This window comes from Cygnus olor, chromosome 3 (genome assembly GCF_009769625.2).
Source record: "Cygnus olor isolate bCygOlo1 chromosome 3, bCygOlo1.pri.v2, whole genome shotgun sequence".
NCBI classification, from domain to species: Eukaryota; Metazoa; Chordata; class Aves; order Anseriformes; family Anatidae; genus Cygnus; species Cygnus olor.
The window spans coordinates 27,315,586-27,336,924 of NC_049171.1; the positions used below are offsets into that span (position 1 = coordinate 27,315,586).

General features: G+C 34.2%; 1 protein-coding gene across 5 annotated transcripts in view; it reads right to left on the bottom strand.

Moving 5' to 3' along the window:
- Positions 1-21,339, bottom strand: part of KHDRBS2 (KH RNA binding domain containing, signal transduction associated 2) — a 359,602-nt gene that overhangs the window by 43,581 nt on the left and 294,682 nt on the right. For all 5 annotated transcript variants that reach the window (XR_005818562.1, XR_005818563.1, XM_040553046.1 and 2 more), the window contains exon 7: positions 2,663-2,745. Coding sequence is in view for 3 of the 5 variants with exons in the window: in XM_040553046.1 (XP_040408980.1) it covers positions 2,663-2,745 (83 nt within the window). In the remaining 2 variants the exon portion in view is untranslated. The remainder of the gene's footprint in view (positions 1-2,662; positions 2,746-21,339) is intronic.

Consider the following 21,339-nt stretch of genomic DNA (forward strand, 5'->3'; position numbering starts at 1 on the left):
CATTTTCTCTGCTATTGTCAGCAACTAATTTATAAAATATCTAAATCATACCTCTTGGGCAATGAAGGACTAAGGGCCTTCAGAAGAAATATATATATAGGCAGGAAGCCTCTGGTGAGCAAGTGGGAAACAGATATAAGGTCTGGAAGACAAAGGTATTGTTAACAGCAGTAGTGGTAGGCTACCCAAATGGTATTTTCACTCTGTGCATTGGGTGCATAGGGGAACAAGGCACAACTTATCATGTGCTCTGCTCTAAAGCACACTGAATTCAGCTTGTGTTTAGTTCCACCCCCAACCCCCACCCCCCCCAACACACACATTCTACAGTTTGAAGTGACAATGAGAATAAGGTTTTGTCAATAAGCGTGGTGAGACAGATAGACCAGAGATTGGACCTACTCTAAGAATTTCCGTATTGATTCTTTAATGAGCTGTAAAAAGCAAGTGGAAACTCTGCCCTTAACATGAGAAGAAAGCTTGGAGCTTAAGCCACAGACTTCAATTATCTCTCATCTCATGCTTCAGAATTTCACTCAATCCCTGCAGAGGGCAGTAATGATTTTTTTTTCTCTCTCTGAGCACAGATTGTCTACAGTATTTCTTTTTTTTTTTTCACCTGTAAATCACACAGTGGATGAGATGAATAAGTACTCTGAAGTGTTACAAATTACCTTCTTTGTTAGTTGTGTGGTTGATAGGTATTGCACCTGTAATCAGAGTTACACTAAAAACAAGATCTTTGACTGTGAGAAAACTTTTTGGTATATACACCTGACCAAATATCGCAGTCAAACTATTCTATTCTGTTGTGCTATTTCAGGTCAGTAAGGAGGTATTTCTGTGAAGATAAATAGCCAATAAGGTACAGAGATCCAAACTGCATCTGTAATGGTCCATTTGTTCTTTACATCTTTGAAATCTGAGTAGCATGTTATTCCGCAAGTGCTCTCACTCAAGTCAAAAGATTACTTGTGGCCTTCAGTACCACTCAACACAGATGAGTACTACTGTGTATCCTGACATCTATTACAAAAGGAAATGTTTTAGTTACAGATTTAAAATAGAATAGGTATCTAGGAGGTACCGCACATTGTAGAGAACATATCTGACTACTTAATAGCTGTTTAATTTACAAAAATATTTGACTCTATATGTTTTCTGTCTTCAGTAAAATTATCACTACATGTTCTAGCTTTCTTATCATAAACTAATAAACTCGATATATTTGTCATTTATTTGCTTGAGACATCAACTTGCAAAAAAAATATTCAGATGATAAAAAAAAAGCAATATCATTGCAGAGACACTTCTAACTAACATTTTTTGAACTAGAGACAATGTGATAGTTCACTATTGTATCAAAAGATGGGCTGAATTCTGAAAAAATTGGAGAACCCCTGGCAACAAAAATATCTACCTACACAACGACATGATGGATGAAGCAAGTAATGTATAATTACTTGAAAGTGTGTTGTTAAAGTATACCTGAAGGAGTTCACATTTACGTGTGACAAATCCTTTAAAATATTGTTTACTGGTTATAAAATTACTTAACAAGTTATTCTTCTATTGGCTCAAATGCCACTCACTACAGCAGTTTTACGGCTCAACATTATTCTAACAGGCATTTTCATCACCAAAGCATTCAACAAAAAACATGGTTAAACAAAAAGCAAGTTTAACGTCCCCTGGTCTTTAGGGTACAGAACTCTGTACATAACTATCATTTTCTCATCCAGTGAGAAGCACACTAACTCAATTAAAAACTGTCTCTTTTCTTGTTAGAACTTCATTTGCCTTTCCACAATTTGACAAACACTCTTAGCAACCAATAAGCACATTTTCTGAGTAATTGGTTGAAGCACTCTTTTATCCTTCAGCTTAACTGTGGAAAAGATATCATTCCATATGTAATAAACATGGACCAACTGTTGAGGTAATATATGAGTGCATGTGGTGTGTGTGTACATCAAAAGGGATCATTTTTGTCGCCTCTTTTTAGTGATAGAAATTATAGAAGTAGCTGTGAATATAATCCTCCCATTATCTCACACAGTACGGACATAAAATAAGATTTCCAAACTTGGTTACTTATACCAGTTCTGAAAGTTGCTCAGAAAGTAACTGACTGAAGCTAATAGTTTCAGCGTTATTTCAAGCACACCATTCCATTCCATAATCTACCTTGATGGCGGATGCCAACCAGTGACAGTTATTTACCATCTTTTTTTTTTTTTTGTTAATTTTTGTATCATTTTGCCCAAAACACTGTAAAAGCCTTAAATATGATATAGCCTTGATTATTTTGTGTTATTAAAGCAAAAAATAAATAATAAAATAAAAAAAATTTGCACCAACAAGTTCAGAATGACACCGGATAGGGAAATGGTATAATCACTTGCTTTTTTTAAAAAAAAAAACAAACAAGCAACTAACTACACTTAATCTGCAACATTGTCTAGTTGTCTGCATTTTTACTTCATCTGAATAGTTCTGTATATTAACTCTGACCACCATTATTACTTTTTAATGGCTATTTAAAGTACTGTGAAATTTTGTAGAATTTAATGTAGAAAACCAAAACAGGATATTTACATAAAAATTCAAGAGAAAAGAAAGGTTTTTTTGGAAAATTTAATGAAAAAGTATAAATGCTTACCTTTGTGTTTGGGTGGCATAACTGTTATCATATGCCTCATAGCTTGGATCATCATATTCACCCCCATATCCATCATCATATCCCTAAGGGAAAATAAAACACCAAAGCTTAAAAGAGTGATAAATCAAAGAATATTATCAAGCTGTAAAAGTAATCCGCATCAGCATATACATGCTGTGTTTGCCCAATATTATGGACAACTTGCAGCCTTCTGACAAAAATTGTGAATTGTGAAGAAAAACCTGTATGTTGCAAGTGCAAAGAAATGAGTTACTCATTTAAGAATGGAATTTATTCACTGATAAACTGTAGTGCATTGTCCAGACCACAGTACTTCAGCAAGATCTATTTAGCCTACTCATGAATGATAATGAAAGCAATCTTTTCGCAGCAATTTGTTATATAAATGGTTCCAAAAATACCTATAGGCAAAATGAACAAATGGCAGAAAAAAAATATACTGACTGTACAGCATTATAACAAAAAGGAAAATGGAGATAATCTGGAGAATGATTTCTGATGTGCTTGAGTCTATGTTCATTCAAAGACAGGACAGCAAAGTAGTCATGAAATGCTGTATGGAAACACACTTTGTTCATTTTATTATTATTATTATTATTTATTTTTTTCATTTTTATATGAATTTTGGGAGCTGATATATTTGTTAAATAGAGACCAAGCGTTTTGTAGTTACAAGAAAATTTACCTGTTATGGGAAGTGCTAAAGGAATTAGGGGGCTTAAAAATCTGTGACTAAATACTAACTATAGCAGAAGGCAATTGAGAATTGAGTTTTTTCCACAGATAACCTAAGTGCAGTTAGGCTGGGTAGACGGGACAGAACGCGGCTGCTCCAAAATGACAGGACTCCAGTAAACAACCACTCTGGTAAACTGTCATAATCATGCAAAGTACAATGTTACTTTGATATTTCATTATTTCTGCTAATTAAACTCTGTAATGGTATTGAACTACACTGGTACACACAATTTTCAGAAAACATTCCAAGGAGGATGCATTCACTAACATCTCAAACATATTAAATTTGCCTATCCTTCTGGTCTCCGACTGATCAGTGAGCATGAGTAAAGACTTCAGGTGAGAGACATTGCCCCTGGGGTGCCACATGGCCTGAAGGAAGGACAGGATACAGACCTCAGATGGTAACTCCATTTCTGAGGCACCCACATCAGCTTGCAGTATAGGAAAAAATTTTCTGGGCTGGAGAGTGAATCTCATTTTGAGATTGGGGAATAACCTCTGCCAGAATCTGAAGCCCACACAAACCCTGTCATCTTCTATTTCACATTGAAATGCACCATTTTTTCCCCCTCATTAATATAAACTCATAGCAAAAAAAAAAAAAAAAAAAAAAGTATAGTTAAACACATACTCCTGCAGACTAGTATTTTTAACATTATATGACTAAATACACGATCTTGCTTTTGGGGACAGGCTGAGAGAAACAATGAACCACCGGAGACAGATGTTAGTCACATTGATTAGTATGTTACTGGGTAGAATCCAGCCACTGTGAAGATGAGGGTGATGCAAGTTCCTATATAAAGTAGAGTAATAGCTAGAAGAAAGACATTTCAGCATGCTTACTCACTATATGAGAGAACAGAAAAGGCAAGAATTACAAATTAGCTCTTTCAGTGTCTTGATGCCTGAGGTGGATCAATGTTCAGCACCAGTAGGGCAGAGAACTCTTGTTAATACTTGACACTCTGCGTTACAGATTTTAACAATTTCCCTAAAGGCTCAGAGCAGGTCAATATAGCGCAAACGTTTCATGTGGAATGGCTGGAAAACAAGGACAGAGTAAAAAGCATGATGCTTCTTCAATAAAGAAAAAGTATTTTCCAGAAAATGTTCTATTATTTGTACCATTCTGTAAGAGAATTATCTTCTAATACCACAAGTGAACTATTTACATAATGTACCTACAAGCATTTTTTTCAAACAGTTTAATATGCTGTATTGTACCCAGACACACTTGTTCTAGAGAAGCTTTCAGGCAACTAGAACTAGAAATAGCTCTGCTCACATCCCTAAAGCGTCTCAAACTTGCCAAGCATTTTTCTTCTGTTAAACCTTCAGCTCCTCAGCACCTACAACTTTAATGTTTGAAAGTATTTCTTTTGTGCACATTTTGAGAAATGACACACCCAGCTCCCATCTTACAGTGCCTGGGATTTGCTCTGGCCCTGCAGTGATACATCTCAAACAGGAGAGAAAGGAACAAAAACATATTTATGGAGCTGCAGTGGGGTTAACAATATTTAAAAACACTAATGAATGAGTTGAGGAATTTTAGTATAGTTCAGAAAAACATTTTTTTTTTAAAAGTGGAAATTCTAAAGAAATTTTAAAAAAATACAGCTCAGTCCAAGAAACGACTAACTAGAAAACAAGAATATTTAAGTATTTATCATCCTTTCCTGACAAAGTGAAGATAGGAAAAACAATTAGAAGACTCTCAGAATAACATATGAAATTAGCATTGGGAGCACTCACTTCAGGAGCAAATATGCAGTCCTATAATACAGAAAATTATAGTCAGGAGAAAAGGAGTGTATTAAAAAAGAAAAAAGTACACAATTGGAAAGAGGCTTAGATTCTACTACCTCAGGAGGAGTTAAGTATCAATTTGATTCAACACCCAAGATATCTTTTGTAAAGTCTTATTTTATTTATTTAGATTTGCTTAAATCCTCTCCGAGCTTCAGATGCTGAAACAAATGTTAAAAATATATAAAGAATAACAAGGGCAGGCTAATGTAATGCTTTCTCTTTAAACATGAGTTACCTACTTAACACCCTATGTTAAACAATAACAGACTCAAATGCACCAAGTTTAAATTATCTCTTCTCTGAAGAGCCTTACAAAATAGGATTTTCACAGCATGCTCTGAAAAATGGTAGGTTTCATCTCTGGGAGACCAAGAAGAAAAATAATTCACATGCTTCTTGTGAAAAATGCCTCACAATATTTTAAATTCAGTTGTCCTAGTAACACATGATAAAATACATTGTAAGGAAATCAAAACTTTTTTTTTTTTTAATTATAGAAGAAAGCCCAAACTCTTTCTAAAACAGCCTACTTCAATATGTCTAGACTTTAAAAGGAAAAAAAAAACACTCACCAAAAAAAATACAAACCAAACCAAAACAGTAAGTCAAAGTAAATTGAGTTATACTACTCTGTAACTTGGCAAATATGTGAACATGAGAAAGGTCTGCATGCCAGAGTCAAGATAGCTCTTCTGACTAGCTGTAGCCCAAAAAAAGTACTCCTGGACATAAAAATTAGTACTCTACCTCAAAGATGGCAAATATATAAAAATTCACTTCTAATTGTAACTCTGTATAAAACCAGGGTTTCCCCAGTAAACTGGTCTTCACATAGTCTCTTCTATTTTCTCCAACTGGCTTCCACAAATCTACAAACATTGTCTCTCTCTTTTCTGTTGTGACTCAACCACATCCATATTCTATCACATGTCCGTATCACCTTACTTTAGATGTCTAAAAGCTAGTCATCTACTATCAAGCTAGTGGTAGATTCCTTTTAGAATCAAAGGGGAGAAATAAAACATTTCTAGAGGATAATTCATAGCACACACTCTCGACATCTACCTGAGGATGAGTTGATTTGCTCTTTAAATAAGAACTTTCCTTTCATTGACTATAAAGGGAGACCAGTGTGGATGTGCAAGATTTAGATCTAACTAACCTTTAGGTATGTAAGTCAGTTCCTCATTTGAAGAAATTTATTGTATAGAGAAAGCTTATCTTGTAAAAATCAGCACTTCTAAGCTTAATTGTGAAGCAACCAGAGATTGCGAATGCAATCCAGAACATTCTGAAAGATGCCCAGGGAAGGATGGGAATGTCAGAATGTCATCTTAAACAGACAGTACAGTGTTCAGATAAGATCTCTTGTCAGACAGTTTGGTACACATCCAGATCTCAGGATATGTTAACAGCTATGGGAAATTCTAAATCCCACTCATTCTACTATATGTTAAACACTGGAAAGAATATGTAGGAACATCTGGAAAGCCTTCTTATTCCAGATGTATGACTTATGCCTTTGGCTAGTCATGCTGTCTGTTTGGCTTAATAAATCTTTACATTTTTCCTGCAAAGAGCATTTAAGGGAGGAACCAGCAAGCACAGTTGTACCAGCCACTGCCTCACTCCCATCACCATATTCTGATGGGCAAGGCATTATCCAGAGGGGTGGGAGGTAGGTTCTTAAAGCATGTAGCTCAGAAATGGTAATTTTAACCAAGGTTTCCATCTTTTTAAGTAGGTCACAGCTATTATACTTGGGCCTGTAGTATTGTCACCTCCTTCTCTACTTGTTCCTTTAAAAAAACCTGCAGATAGCACTGTCATTTGGTGTTCAGAATGATTTGTGAATGGTAAGTTAACTGAGCCTCTCAAGAGAGTTATACGATGAAGAAGGGGGATGACTTACATTCTACCACAGTCACACATACCCATTTGGTGTTCAGTCCCCACGTTGTTCTAAGATAGTGACAGCTGAATACATGCAGAGGAACAAATCTCAGGACATTAATTTTACATAATTTAGACAAAGGGCAATTTCTCCCTACTGACTGCAAAGAGGGTTAAAATGTAATCACTTTAGATTTGGATTATTTAGTGTTGAAAACCTGCAATTAGAGCAGATGAATTTCACTGAAGTACCTGGGAGGTTAGTCTTCTGCTGAGCAAAGATCCCCAGAAACATAATTTATGCTTAGAAACTGAAATTCTGTCTAAATTCTTCTGTAAGTACTTGTGACTGTTACCATAGCTGGCCTTGATTTCTTCAGCTATACCTCCTGGGTCAGAAAAAAAACCAAAACTAAATATCATCAGTCTGTTGAAGATGAGATATACCCTCAGTGCTGGTGAGATCTCACCAAGCGTTTTGAAGACAAACTCAAAGAAAAGTAAGTAGAGCAGCACTATATCTATCAAAATGATAAATAACAGTAATAACAAAAATAATATTAAAATTAAAATGGGAATACTAATCAACTGAAAAATCAAAGCTCTATGCTATGGACTTCATAAATGCAATGTAGGAACTAGAGTCTATGGTGATAAAACAGCAGAGAGTATATCTGCTTGCCAGAGGCAAGGAGCTAATCTCAACATGTTGGGCTTCTTATTGAAGTCAGTTTTATTCTTCACATATCAGCAATGGGAAATGTCATTATATCTGGATGGTAGAAAATACATAGGTGAACATCTTTCATATAGTCATGGAAATGTCACTGATATTTCAGTATAATCACAGTCACAGATATTCTGTGAATTCAAAGCAGTGAACTTAAACGAGCTATTCATAAATGAGCTATTCATGTCCTCATATTTCAGGGGGTTTAAATAAACCCTGTATTGAACAATTATGGCAATAAAAATGAGTCAAACTAAAGAATTTTTTTTTCCCCTAAGTCCTAAAATTGATTCTATGCCAGATAAAAACAGGGCTGTGGTCACAGAAGCAAACAGCTAAGTGGTGCCAAAGCAGCCACAGTAAAACAGAATCTCAGGTACCTCATCAAAATTGCTGTGTATTCTCCAAATTTTTTTTAATTATTTTATTATTTTGTAATTCTTCAACTAAATACGAAATAAATGAGTAACATTTAAAATACATTTGGGTGTATTAAAATACATCAGAATGTAATGAAAATGTACAAGAAAATCTAATAGATATAGCACTTTTCTCCTTCCTTCCATATTTGCTGTAGCTTACAGAATAATTTGCTGTTGCAATTATTATACCCATACTGTAATCTGACTAATATAATGTTTATTTTCAAATTCTTCTGTTAGCTGTGCTCATGGAGTCACCTTAAAAGTCCTAATTCATGTGTCAAATCTCTGCATAATCTGCTGCCACTTACATCAGATTAGTTTTTTGCTCTTTCTCTGTCCCCCATCCTTTCTACCGTTAACAATAAAACACTTTCCTCTCACATTTTACTGTTTTTTTTTTTTCCCATAGTGCCTTTTCTTATGAAATAGAATCCTAACCTCAGAATCAATCATTTATCCAGTTTCTATTGCACAAAGTGTCTCACAAACATCTCTTTCTTTCCATATCAGTATAATGACTTATTTTAGTAATAAGCAGCAAGTGGAGGTGAAAAACAGTCCTAAATATCTTCCTTATGTATCTCGGACAAGTTGCATTTTCACATCTATCTGGGAGTGAGATCCCTGAAAAAAAAAAAGATTTTTTAATTGTTATTTTATTGATGACTTGTGCTACTTTACATAGTACTTCAGCAATAATATATTATACTGGCAAGATGCATTGGCAACAATATATCACATAAATGACATTTAAATGAAAGATTTATTTTTCCTGTGAATTTAAATAAATAGAATAGAAAGCTATTTTCAGCTGCCAAGGGAGGATGGGCTGTACTACACTCACAGTTGGTTTTAATTTCTTTATCATATCTACTATTTCCGTTTGCAAAATTTCAAGCAAAGGAGATAATGAACTTGTGTGTCATGATGCTTGCCTAGAGAAGCTGTATAATCAATAGATTGAGTTGACATAAAATCTGTCCATGGAGCAGTAATGTTTCTTGTATTGTAGATACAAGAATAATTACAAGTACCTACTGAGGACAGACAGATATTCTGTTTAACAACTAATTGACAGTTTAAAGCATTTCACAATGGTTTAACACGATAGACACAATGCCTTCAAAGTAAACTGTTTCAATCTTAAATAGGCTTTATAATAATCCAGCAAATGAAATTTCCAACCCTTGAAAGATTGGAAATTCCTAGGAATTCCCCTTCTTGTTTTCCAACCCATGAAAACTGGGCCACAGTATTTTCCACTCTCAGAGCCTGTAAATGTGTGAGTAAATGCTGAGACAATAGCAAAGAGCAGCAATGGTATGATAGGTGCTTTACAAGACCTTGAATTATATTTAATTTTAAATCAAATTTCACTCTGATGTATTATTGATGCTGGAAGTAGGCAGATTAAATATAACTTGGCCAAATGCAAGATAATGTGCTCTAGTAAATACATCCTCAAATTCTATAAACTGTGTCTTTGCTTGTGTCTCTGAATTTAAAGAATTCCCTCAGGAAAAGACTTGTGGGAGTCATCACGATTAATAGCTAAGAGATCTTTCCAATTTTACTGTGACATTAAAACAAACAAACAAACCAAGACAAGCAAAAGTAGCCTTATATTTTCTATCTGAAGAAAAGAAAATACATAGGTTAATTCAATGTGAAATACCATTGTTTTTGACCTATCTTTATCCTATTTTTAAATATATTCTACCATTAAGGATTCCCTGAGTTAGTAATATCTAACAGTGAAACATCTTCACTCAGGAACAGTTTTGTTCAAGTCAAACAAGAACTATTTGTAATACTTAATATGTAGAAGTGTTTTATTATATAAAGGAGAAAATCAGAGAAGTGATTTTCATCTTAAAAGGAGAGACTACAAATTCCAGTGGAAAGAGATAGGAGAAGCAGATAGGAAATTGTCTGAAGTACTTAAAATAACAGAAAACTGGGCAAATACACATTTATTTATTAATCTTGAAGTAGGTCTACCTGCAAGTTCAAGCATTGTTAATGGCTGCATCTTTACATCCTATTACTTGCAGATAAAATATCACATACTTTTTCATAAATGGCATCTTTCACCCAAATTTCAAATGTCCCAGATTGTTACAAAGATTGTTCACCACTAATTTTGCCCGTATTTATATCTCACTGAAGTAACGAAATATTTCCCAATAAAACATTTTTAATGAAAATATTTCCTAAAAAAATGTGGACAATGAGTTTTAAATTGATTTTGTAGTATTCCTTGTCTTGTCTAAGTAATTTATGCATGTTGTATAATTTTAATTCTTTCAGCATTTTAACTGTTAATGTGATTTCTTACCCCACATAAGAGGATATAGCAGTATTTAGAAGATATAGCCATGATAATTCTTATTTGGCATTGTTTTAAGCCAAGGGGCTAAATATAATTTCCTCAGTTTCATGATACCTCTGATTTAAATTCTGAAGCTGCAATGTGAGTAGTGTCTCATCAACTTGTATATTTAAACTGATCAATTTTCTTTTCATTCAAAATGAAACTTTGAAGGGTTGACATAGTGAAACTCACTGTGAAAAATATAGGTAGATTCCAAAAGTTTTGAAAAATTATCTACAACCAGCGAAATGAAACATTAAGTTGCTATCAGTTCCAGAAGAGCTGAACTCCATTTTTTTTTCTGCTTATGACAATAATTAAAGTATTATACAGTGCTACTTGTAGTGTATGCAGCAGTGTTTATACTGCTGCTAATCATATCTGAATGAAAATGTTCCTGGAAAACATTCTTGGTCTTTTGTATTGCACAGGAATAAATAAGAAGGTGCCCACTCATGGAATGTTCTCAGCTGTCATATTTCATCTTGTAATGGATATTGCCAGTGAATGACTAGGAAATATATTTTAGCTTGATGTATAAAACACAAAGATTAGAGGTAATACAGAATTTTCTTCTTGGTTTTAAAAGATATGTAAGAACGGTGAACTTCAATAGTACAATGTTGTACAGGAATTATTGCAGAAAGGTCAGGTATAATTAAAAGCAAATGTAGAATGTGATGGGACTTCTCATTTGTGAATATAAGAATGAACAAAATAGTAAGAACTGTTTAATATTTATTGAGGTACTTAGAGATAGTCTTTAAACTGTTACTCCCTCAAGTTTGAGCATGCAATTAGAGAAATTAGGAATGAAAAAGAATAGATCATCTATTAGAAGCTCCTGTCAAATATGATTGCTCCTTTCAGCACATTTTCCAGTGCTTTCTCTAATCAAATTCTAAATATTGCCAGAGGTAGGGATTCCACCATTTCTCTTGGGAGACTGCCTGACAGCCTAATAGATCTTAGTGTCAGGACACCTCTGCTAAGTTTATCCCATACTACTAAGTATATCTCACCGTACAAATGAGATGCATTCCTCTAGATCAGTATTCTTCCAGGTCTGGGTTTATATTCTTCCAGTCTATTTTAAAAATAATTTATGTACAGAGATTCAAAGTCAAATGCAATCCTGACACAGAGATATGCTGATCAGCAGATAACACAGCAACAAGCCAGAATCCCCAAATCTTCAAAACCTTATACAGATCCCTATCTCTACATATCTTTCCATTTTCCTGGGTGCAGCAGATAGATATGCTGGAAAAGATAGGCAGTCAACTTAGTCTGTACTAGATCAAGAGTGGGAAACACTGCAAGTAGCCACCTACAGCCTTCTAACACAAGTGGCTCTCAGGATTTGTGGGATACAGGGATAGAAGAACCGCCTAAATTAAATTCTTAAAATCCAATAGAATTTGATTGCATTAAAGTGCACCCAACAAGAAATGGGAAGTCAGTACAGACCTCAAAATACAGGTTTTATATCTAGACACTCAGTTTACTCAGCAAGCCTCTATGATGTATATCAGATTGAATTTGTTGATTTTTTTTAAAGCTGATAAACGTGATGCAGGTACAAACGACAGTAAAAAAAAGAAAAAAGTATTAAATGGAGAACAAAAATCCTGTTATTATTTATGGCATATTCCTAGACTTTTATGCAGCCTGACTGTCATTCAGCAAACAGGGATGCATCAAGATCCTAGATTGCAGAAGATACAAGAAAGAAGGTGGGAGAGTAAGAATGGTCTCCCCTGTTAAATGCTACACTCTTTCCACCATGCAGCTGTAATCGCTGTGGTCTAGTTTAGTCCTAACCTGCCAACTATCATTCATGGTTGAAAACTCAGAAAATGGACTGGGTATTCAATACAGCAGTCGAGATAAGTGCCTGAAAAGATACAGAATGAGGTAAGATTGACATATTGAAAACACTATGTTTTATCTCTATGCTAATTTTTCTAATGCCCACCAAGGAATAAAAAGGAAAAAAAAAGCATAAGAAAAGGCAAAAAAGGCCAGCTGAGACTATTCAACCATAAAAGAATTGAGCTACACAGGGGTGATTCTGACCTTTCCTGACATAGCCTGTCAACAAATGAAGAACAAATACTGATTAAAAATATGGATGGGCTGCAAATATGCCCATTTAATACTAGTACTGATTTCCACTCACCATACAGAAAACATCTAATAATACCTCTTCTACTAGAAAAACTGTAATGGAAATAAAATGATAAAAGTTCAACAAACCTTCTCAAACATGAGCTGGATTCCCAAATCTGTACAAACCATCCCAGGCATGACTGCTCCAGTCGGTGTACAGTCTACCAATGATGTCCATAGTGTAATAGAAAATGAACCTGAAGCATCTCTTTAGCTCTCAATTTAATTCTTACTAATATACCTCTATTTATTTCAACTATTTATTAGTTTAACATATTTACCAATCAAAAATTAACAAAATATTGAATATAGGAACATTTTAACATACACTGATTTGTGTTAATAAATTTCAGCATAATTATACCAACTGCATTTGTCTATTTTGTAATCACTAATGTTTTGGAAAAGGTACCATTCCCAAATTTGATGAGCTTCTATAAAGTGAGAGCTAGGTTTCTAGTAAAATATAACCATCACACATCTGATAGCTATAAAAAAAATAATAAAAAAAATCCACACTGTAGAAGTATGTTTTTGTAAGAAACAGGTTCTTCTATTGTACAGTGTTGATTAATCTGTTATGGAATATATATGCATAAATACCTATAAATATATGTATATTCCCACTCCACCAACACATAGGCACCTGTCTTCTACTTGGGCAACTGCAATATTTTTATCCCCTTCACTCAACTACACTGTATGAGTGTACGTGATTTCGAGGCTGCTGCTAATGACAATGCTGTCTAAAAATGATGGAAAGCAGAAATGATGTTCACTATAACTGAAATCTCTGGTGAGATGTAATTTCTACTTCCTCTTTTTAACAACTACATTAAATAAATAGTGTTAAATGTGACAGCCAGACTACCTTCTAAAAGAAAATGTGTGAAGAGATTACTCTGGCTATAAATGTGGAAGCACAATGTGGATTGCAGTGACCATCTTTTTACTGATGTACTTGAAATCTTGTGTTGTTCATAGTGTTTTGAATGAATACATTTTACTGTCATTCCTTAGAATTTCTTGCTAAGTTCAGAACCCCTTAAGCTCCATACATGGATTTGAAAATAACTCCATGCGATTTTCTTTCTTCAGCTGTTTAAATTTTAAAGAATGTGTGACAAGTCAATTTGCATTTATACTTTAGGGAGAAAGACCCAGCTACCCAAACACACACACAAGCAGAAATTTATGTAATCGATTCCTGCACAAACCATTTCTGTTGTCTCTCTAGGTAACTAGGAAAAAAAAAAACAACTTTTATACAAAGAAACTTTTCATCATGACCTACCACAGTTATTATTTTTTCCTATATGCCATCAAAGATTTTTAGCTTTAGCCTTTGTTGAGGCAACTTTCATTAAGGCAACTTTAGTGGTGTTTTTTTTTTTTTTTTTAATAGAGGGATATTTTATGGTGTAGAATACAGATTGTAGTATATCTTAATTAAATCTACTTCAGGAAGAGAAAATGTGGCTAATGGAATTAAAATAAATTGTTTATTAACTACTATTTCCTTTTGAACATTATTCCAGAGCTTTACACACTCACCTTTATCTTGTTTATGCCATGATAACACTTTGCCCAGCATAAGATCAAACCTGTTTCTCAGATTTTTGTTTTAAAAAGTAACAAAGTTAAAGGGAGTTTTTAAACTGAATTCTGTGAAATGTGTATCAGATCTTATGCAGCAAGCTCAACTAGCTGTTATGTTAGTTTTGGAAGTACTAAAGGATGGAGTGTTGATAGCTAAATAACAAACCCAAAGTGACCATAGTAGGCATTTATTCAATTGGAAAAGGATGAACATATGGATACATTCTTTCTCTATCTGTTCAGGGGAGGCCAGCTAACACATAGATTCTGCTTAAATATTTAAAAAATGAGCAGAAGTTTATTCTCATTTTAAAAGCTGTAATGACAGAAGTACAATATACTGACTCTGTTCTTTAAAGTATAAACCTTTTAAAAGGGATACATCATTCTTGTTCCTCCATTATCTATCTATTCAACTGTTAAGCCACTATTCCACAATGCAAGTATTATCTCCTTATTGGCACATTTTTGTTCCGTTAATGTATTGGAGAAAATAAAGACATTGATTTAGCTGTGATTGTAATAGTCATTGACTCAGGAATCCACGTCAAAAAAAATCTCAAAGATTCACATAGGCAGTGTCAGCACTTTATATAGTGCATCACTACAGTATTCAGTTGGGTTTTGAAACAGAAAATCCATAGGATAGAGGGCTTTTTTTCCTACCCGGGACTAGGAATTACTCCAGTGTGGAAAAAAATAATTATAGATGATTACATAAAATATCAAAATATTATTTAAAATAAAAATAATAAAAAACTTATTTAACTCCTACTTTTTTCACTTCAATAAGCTGTCTGTTGCATATGTTGATAATGATCATAAAGGGAATAAATACTTAAAAACATACTGTCTGACTGCAAAGATTTGCTCACCTAAGGGGATATAGATTGAAAGAAACCTGAATGTTGTAATCACTGAAACCAAACAGTTTCAAGGCTAGAAATTCTGTTTTCAAATTTTGTTATAAGAAATATCCAAGCCAAACTCATGAAAATATTTGACACCTCTGAATCCCATCATGCTGAGTCCAAGAGCTCTATTTGCAGGCTGCTGGAGCAGATTAGTAAAACAATATCTGGAAGTTTATTTTCCTAAAATAAAGCTCTCTCTACCTAAATATCACTCTCAATGCACCTAAGATGACAACTTAACTCTGATGCTGATTTTGTATCATGTATCCTTCTAAATATATAGAAAATTAATCTTCCCAATTTCCATATTTTATACCAAATAGCCAACCAAGATCATAGGTTTCCATCATGTGTACTGAATATTGACTTTAATATTCAGCATTAAAATTAAATACGACCTAAGTCATTGGGGCTAATGGTATTTACTCAGTAAAATGTTTGGAAACAGGTGAATAAAAAGTGCTTGGTAAACTCCTGAGCATCACTCCAAACACCTGGGAAGCCTAGAACCTTAATCAGAATTATAAAATATAATAAGGAGTTTTGTAACACTTAATTGCAGGCATCACTGACCTAACACTAAACCATCAGTATTCAAACAAACATTAAGAATTGCATCACTGGTGATTAAAAACCAGCCTTTAGCTTTTAAATTGTAGTCACCCTTGCCAGTTGAATAAAGTTATATCTCAGTTTTGCATTTTGACCCAGAAGAAGATTGACGAGTATATTTGCAGCAAAGGAGTGAAAATCAGAGCAACCAGACATAACCAAAAACATGCCTTGTAGAAATTAAAGACAAGATTTTTCTTGTCCATTTTGCCAATGGAGGTGTTGTCTGAGGATCCATGAGGTTCTTGAATTTCAATGTGTGGAGTGCAGAAGTTGAATGTAAAGGATAACATAAAAATGACTTGCTAATATGGGCAGTTTAATACAAGAAAAAACAATCTATATAAAAAGTTTAAATTGAAGTCCATTTGGATAAAACCACAAGTTTTTTCATTGAAAGGTCCCTATGATCAGTGCCTCCTGGGGGTCAAAGGCACAATATAGTGGTGCTGCCTAGCGTAAGATTAACTAATTTTGGTGTCAGTGTGAAAGCTAGGTGCTTCACATGTGACCACAAAGCAGACATTGAAAGCTCAGTTCAGCAGCTGTGTACAGTTACAGTATTTTTAGACACCCTGACATATTCTGCCTGGCTTCCAACTTAGTCCAGCTGGGTGCAATCTTTCCTGGGTCACATGTAACATTGCTGGTCCTCTGTCCTGGAGGTTGTAGTATGCCAAAAATGACATGAGAATCTGTGCTCAGGTAGCCCAATAGAACTGAACTATAAGATTTACTTTGAGACAAAGGGTGTAGCTACACTAGTGCTTTTTAGCTATACCAGCCTCTAAAACTGAGGCTAACAACCAATATGCTTGAGGACTTGGGGCACCTAAGATTTTTAGGTTTATATTCCTAAAACATTTCTTCTGAGCAGGCTTGTAGCTGCTTTAGTATTGGCAGAACTGAGCAGCTCAACAACTGTTTATTACTAATACCTAATTAGTATCCACTAAATAGAAGTTCTTCAGTTATCATCCAGGAAGGTTTTTGAGCCAGTTGGCATGCTCCAAGAATATCTAATACATACATCCATAATCAGTCTACTCACAAAACACAGCTGATATTACTTACTTCTTTCTGGAAGAGTGCAATACTACAACACACCAGTTAAGTGCCAGGCCTGGTTCAATAACCATTTTAGCCTGAAGCTACATTTCTAGTGGAAATGGCTATTTCGACAATCAGGCTTTAAGCTATTATGTGATATCAGTACGCCTATCTAGTAGATTTTATTCCAATTTTAAAGATTAATTCAGGAAAGAGAGGTTGTCAAAGAAAACATGAACATACAACTTTGTTCTTAGGACATGGTCTTACAGAAAGAAGTTTTAGACTGTAATCCATGGTCCAAGAATTGTTCTGAGTTGTATTTAGTCACTTTACAACACTGTAACATCCTTACGGCAGAACCAGAACCACTGCGGGGTGAAATTATCTGTCCTGCCCTATCAGCATTTTATAAAAAAGGTATAAGCTCCTTTTTATTCCTTAGTTTTCCAGCTACAGAAGAAGATTCAGGGCTGTAAATTGTAATTATCCCTAATGAACTTCATACATAGATACTTATATCTATTACTCATGTGTGTAAAATTCAAGTGTGCTATATAAAGTTTCTGTAACATTTCAATTGGCATGTCAATCTCAGTATTTTATCACAGAACAATTTTGGAAATAGCAATCTTTAAAGTTCTTGATTTTCCAAAGTGCTTTTGAATCTAAGAAGTAAATGCTGGTATTTAAGTACATAATATATTTGTAAAAGATGTTTGTGTTTTCAGACATTCTTCTAATTGTTTTTCAGAATGTCAATTTGACACAGAAGCAACACATCATATTTTGCATTTCCTTTCCATTTTAATAAGAAAGAAAAAGCAAAAAACACTGCATATTTCTGTTTCCAGAATCTATCTGCTTTTAATAGAAGCCAGACTTGATCACAGAACTGACAGGAAGAAGAGAAAAATATTTTTCTGCATGACTAATCTGTCTCCAGGATTTTTCAGACCATGTGTTAAAAATGTCATTGACATTTCTGTCTGTATATATTTATACAGTTATAGCACGTGAGCAACAAATTTCTCCACTGAGCTACATGAGGTTCCCCTTTAAAAAAGTGGGAAAACTTTAATGGACTTCAGTGTCAACAAAATCAGGAACACAATTAAGTGAGAATGTTTTTCTTTTTTAAATCTGGTGAATTTAATTGTAAGTATTAGAACATGCATAGAAAAAAGTGTTTTGTGTTCTTTATTAAAATAATGGCAACTAAAATAATGTATTAATAATATAAATATTCTGATTCTCTTTAAGTGTTTAATGTATTAAAGTATTTAACTTTCCAGAAAATCTGTGATACAACTAATTATCACTATCCCTGTTATACAGATATAGAAAACAGAATTTTGAAGTGTTAATGTCATTAATATGCTCAAAATCAAAGTAGAGGTCTGTGACAGAGCAATTAATAAAGCTCAAAATTACTTGGATCACATCAACACTTTCCTAAATGGTATGAGTCAGTTCTTGCTCACATCAGCATTAACAGTAGATATTATGCTGTCAAGATATTAAGATATTGATGCCATAGAAAGGTTTGTTTTGTAAACATTTTATAAATATCTTCTGAAATAAACAACTTCACCAACTTACACTCAAAAATCCATGCCTATAAGTCCATGGCCAAGAGCAAGAGGTTCATATTGTCTTAAAACATGCAACTTATTTTTACAAAAGACGCTTTAAAATTGCACAGAAATATATTTCTATCTTGATGAGCTGAGGTGTGTGGTTTTATTCCTTATGGTCTATTCTCATATGATTATCTCATTTTCTCATAACGCTTGATGAATTTTCAAGCTTATTTTTTAGGCTTAAAACTGTGGTAAGCTGACTTGGCTGACGTAGTATTATTCTTTTTCTTTGTCAAGGCATTCAGTCATCTGATTCCACTAACACATAGAAAGTGTGGGCTGCCCTCCAGACATTCATTTAATGTTCTTTGATTACACATTTGTAATAAGGGCACAGTGAAATCTGAGTAAGATTGCAAGATGATTGAAAAAGTTAGAATACTTAGAGATGTCCATCAGCGTGCCTGAGATTTGACAGAATACCTCACAATAAATTATTTGAAGGAAAAAATTAACCTTTCTGTTTGTGAGAAAATTATGATTTACCTAAAAATAGGTGATTTGTTTTCAAATTATTTCATCACGAAGGAATGATAGTGAAGAGTTCTTTGCTAATACTGTGATTATCTTCATCTTTTATCTATATTGCAGCTTTTAAATTAATCTCACCTCACAGCATATTCATTCTCTTCCATAACTGGATGGCTACAATCAAGATTGAGACTGTAGCACTTTTCTTAATACTTTGTTTCCATTTCCATTAATATTTTAAAATATTATTTCATTTTCGAGTTTTATGTGTTTCTTTAGATTTTTTGTGTGTATTAAAATAGCTTATTTTGTGCTTTCTACACTTCCTCTGCTTAGAAAACCATCAAGCTATTAAGAGAGTTTATAGGCCTTACAATGTATATCCAAACATTTCTGGTGGATGCTGACATAAAAATAAATAAGCAACACAAAGAAAATCCACAGAGCATATGATGCCTAACACTACTGATTAATACTGATCACTAATGAATACAGAGAGTGTTAGACTTTGAAGTGTTTCTGTGGATGTCAGGCTTAAGATTATCATAAAACATTTTAAAGCTAAAATTATTCTGAAAAATGGTCTGCTTGAGAAAAACAAGACTAAAAATAGACTAAGCCATGATACTTTGTGGTACTGAAATCATGTATTTATGTTTCAGCAGAGATAACAGTCACCACAAGTGGGTAAGGTTTTTCTTTCAAATTTCCTGTGTGTCAAGCCAAGGTGCTGCTACCTCCATAGCTGTCACATGCCCTATTCATATTTCCATTTTGATACTAGCTGTCATTTTGCATCATGCTCACTGGAAAAACACGTAGTGGAAGTGGTTACTTGAACGAACATATCTTTGCTATTGCAATTTACTGAAATGTAATAAAGTGGCTGAAGTATACTAGCTGTGATTAGATTAATTAATTAATCACTATGTGACTGAAAACTCTCTGTCCATACTACACAAGTTCATACATCACGGATCACACCAAAGCTTTGAGTTGCCTAGTATGTTGTCACTGACTACAAATGGTTGCAAATATTTTGGGAAAAAGTATAAATGGTATAGACAGCGAGACAAATATATCACCTAGAATAATAGTGATGTTTTCACACATAGGCCATGAAGTATGTTGGCTTTTAACCAACAGCAATGTAGAGACTTCCTAAGTCAGTGGACGCAAATGCCCATCATCATGGACCTACTTTGCACGAGTAGTTACAATATTTTTTGAACTTGTTTTTAAACCCATTTTTGTCTCTATGCCATTCCATGACACAGATTCCAAAAGTTACTTCTTGTGTGAAAAAATGAGTCTTATTCATTATTTTATGGGAGTTATACCACTCAAGATATGGACGAACTACGGCATTTATGCATGCTTTACTATATTTTATTGAGTAATTAAATCCATGAGAAAACTACTCCTCATATACCATGATGGCTTTATATATATATATATATAATTTTTATATTTCTATATTTATTTTTGTGAAGAACATAATCACAGCCTTCTCAGAAATTTCAGTGAAATAAACTTGATCCTATCCACTTTTTCACTGCATCATTCAAATAGCTCTAATATTTTTCAAAACACTGCCTCTGTTCAGTCTTTTTCTCTCTGACCTCCTCAACAAAGTTTTGAACATCCTTCATTTAAGTAGGTGGATACCCCTTTTTACTGTATCTGATATTTCTGGGATGATATAGTGGTTTATGGAACCTTGCTAGGCAGCTGAACTCCACCACAACTGCTCTCTCACTCCCCCTCCTCAGAAGAGGAAGGGAAGAAGAAAAGGAAAGAAATAACTCACGGATTGAGATAAGGATAATTTAATTAAAGGAAAAATAATTATTAAGGAAAAACTATTATTAATTAAAAATACTAAAGGGAAAAGGGAAAGGGGAAAAGGGGAAAAAACAACAACAACAACAAACCAACAAGCAAAGGCCATGTGGAAGTGCAGACGAAATTACTCTCTACTTCCCACCAACAAGTGATGCTCGACCACGTCCTTGAAACAGGGCCTCAAAGCACATAGCCGTTGTTCGGGAGAACAGACATTTTCACAAGAGCCCACCCCTCTCCTCTTCTTCTTTTTCCCAACTTTTATTGCTTAGTGTGACATCATATGGTATGGAATATTCCTTTTGGTTGGTTTAGGTCAGCTGCCTGGTGATGTTCCTTCTTCCCCTCTTGCCCACCCCCAGCCTGCTGGCT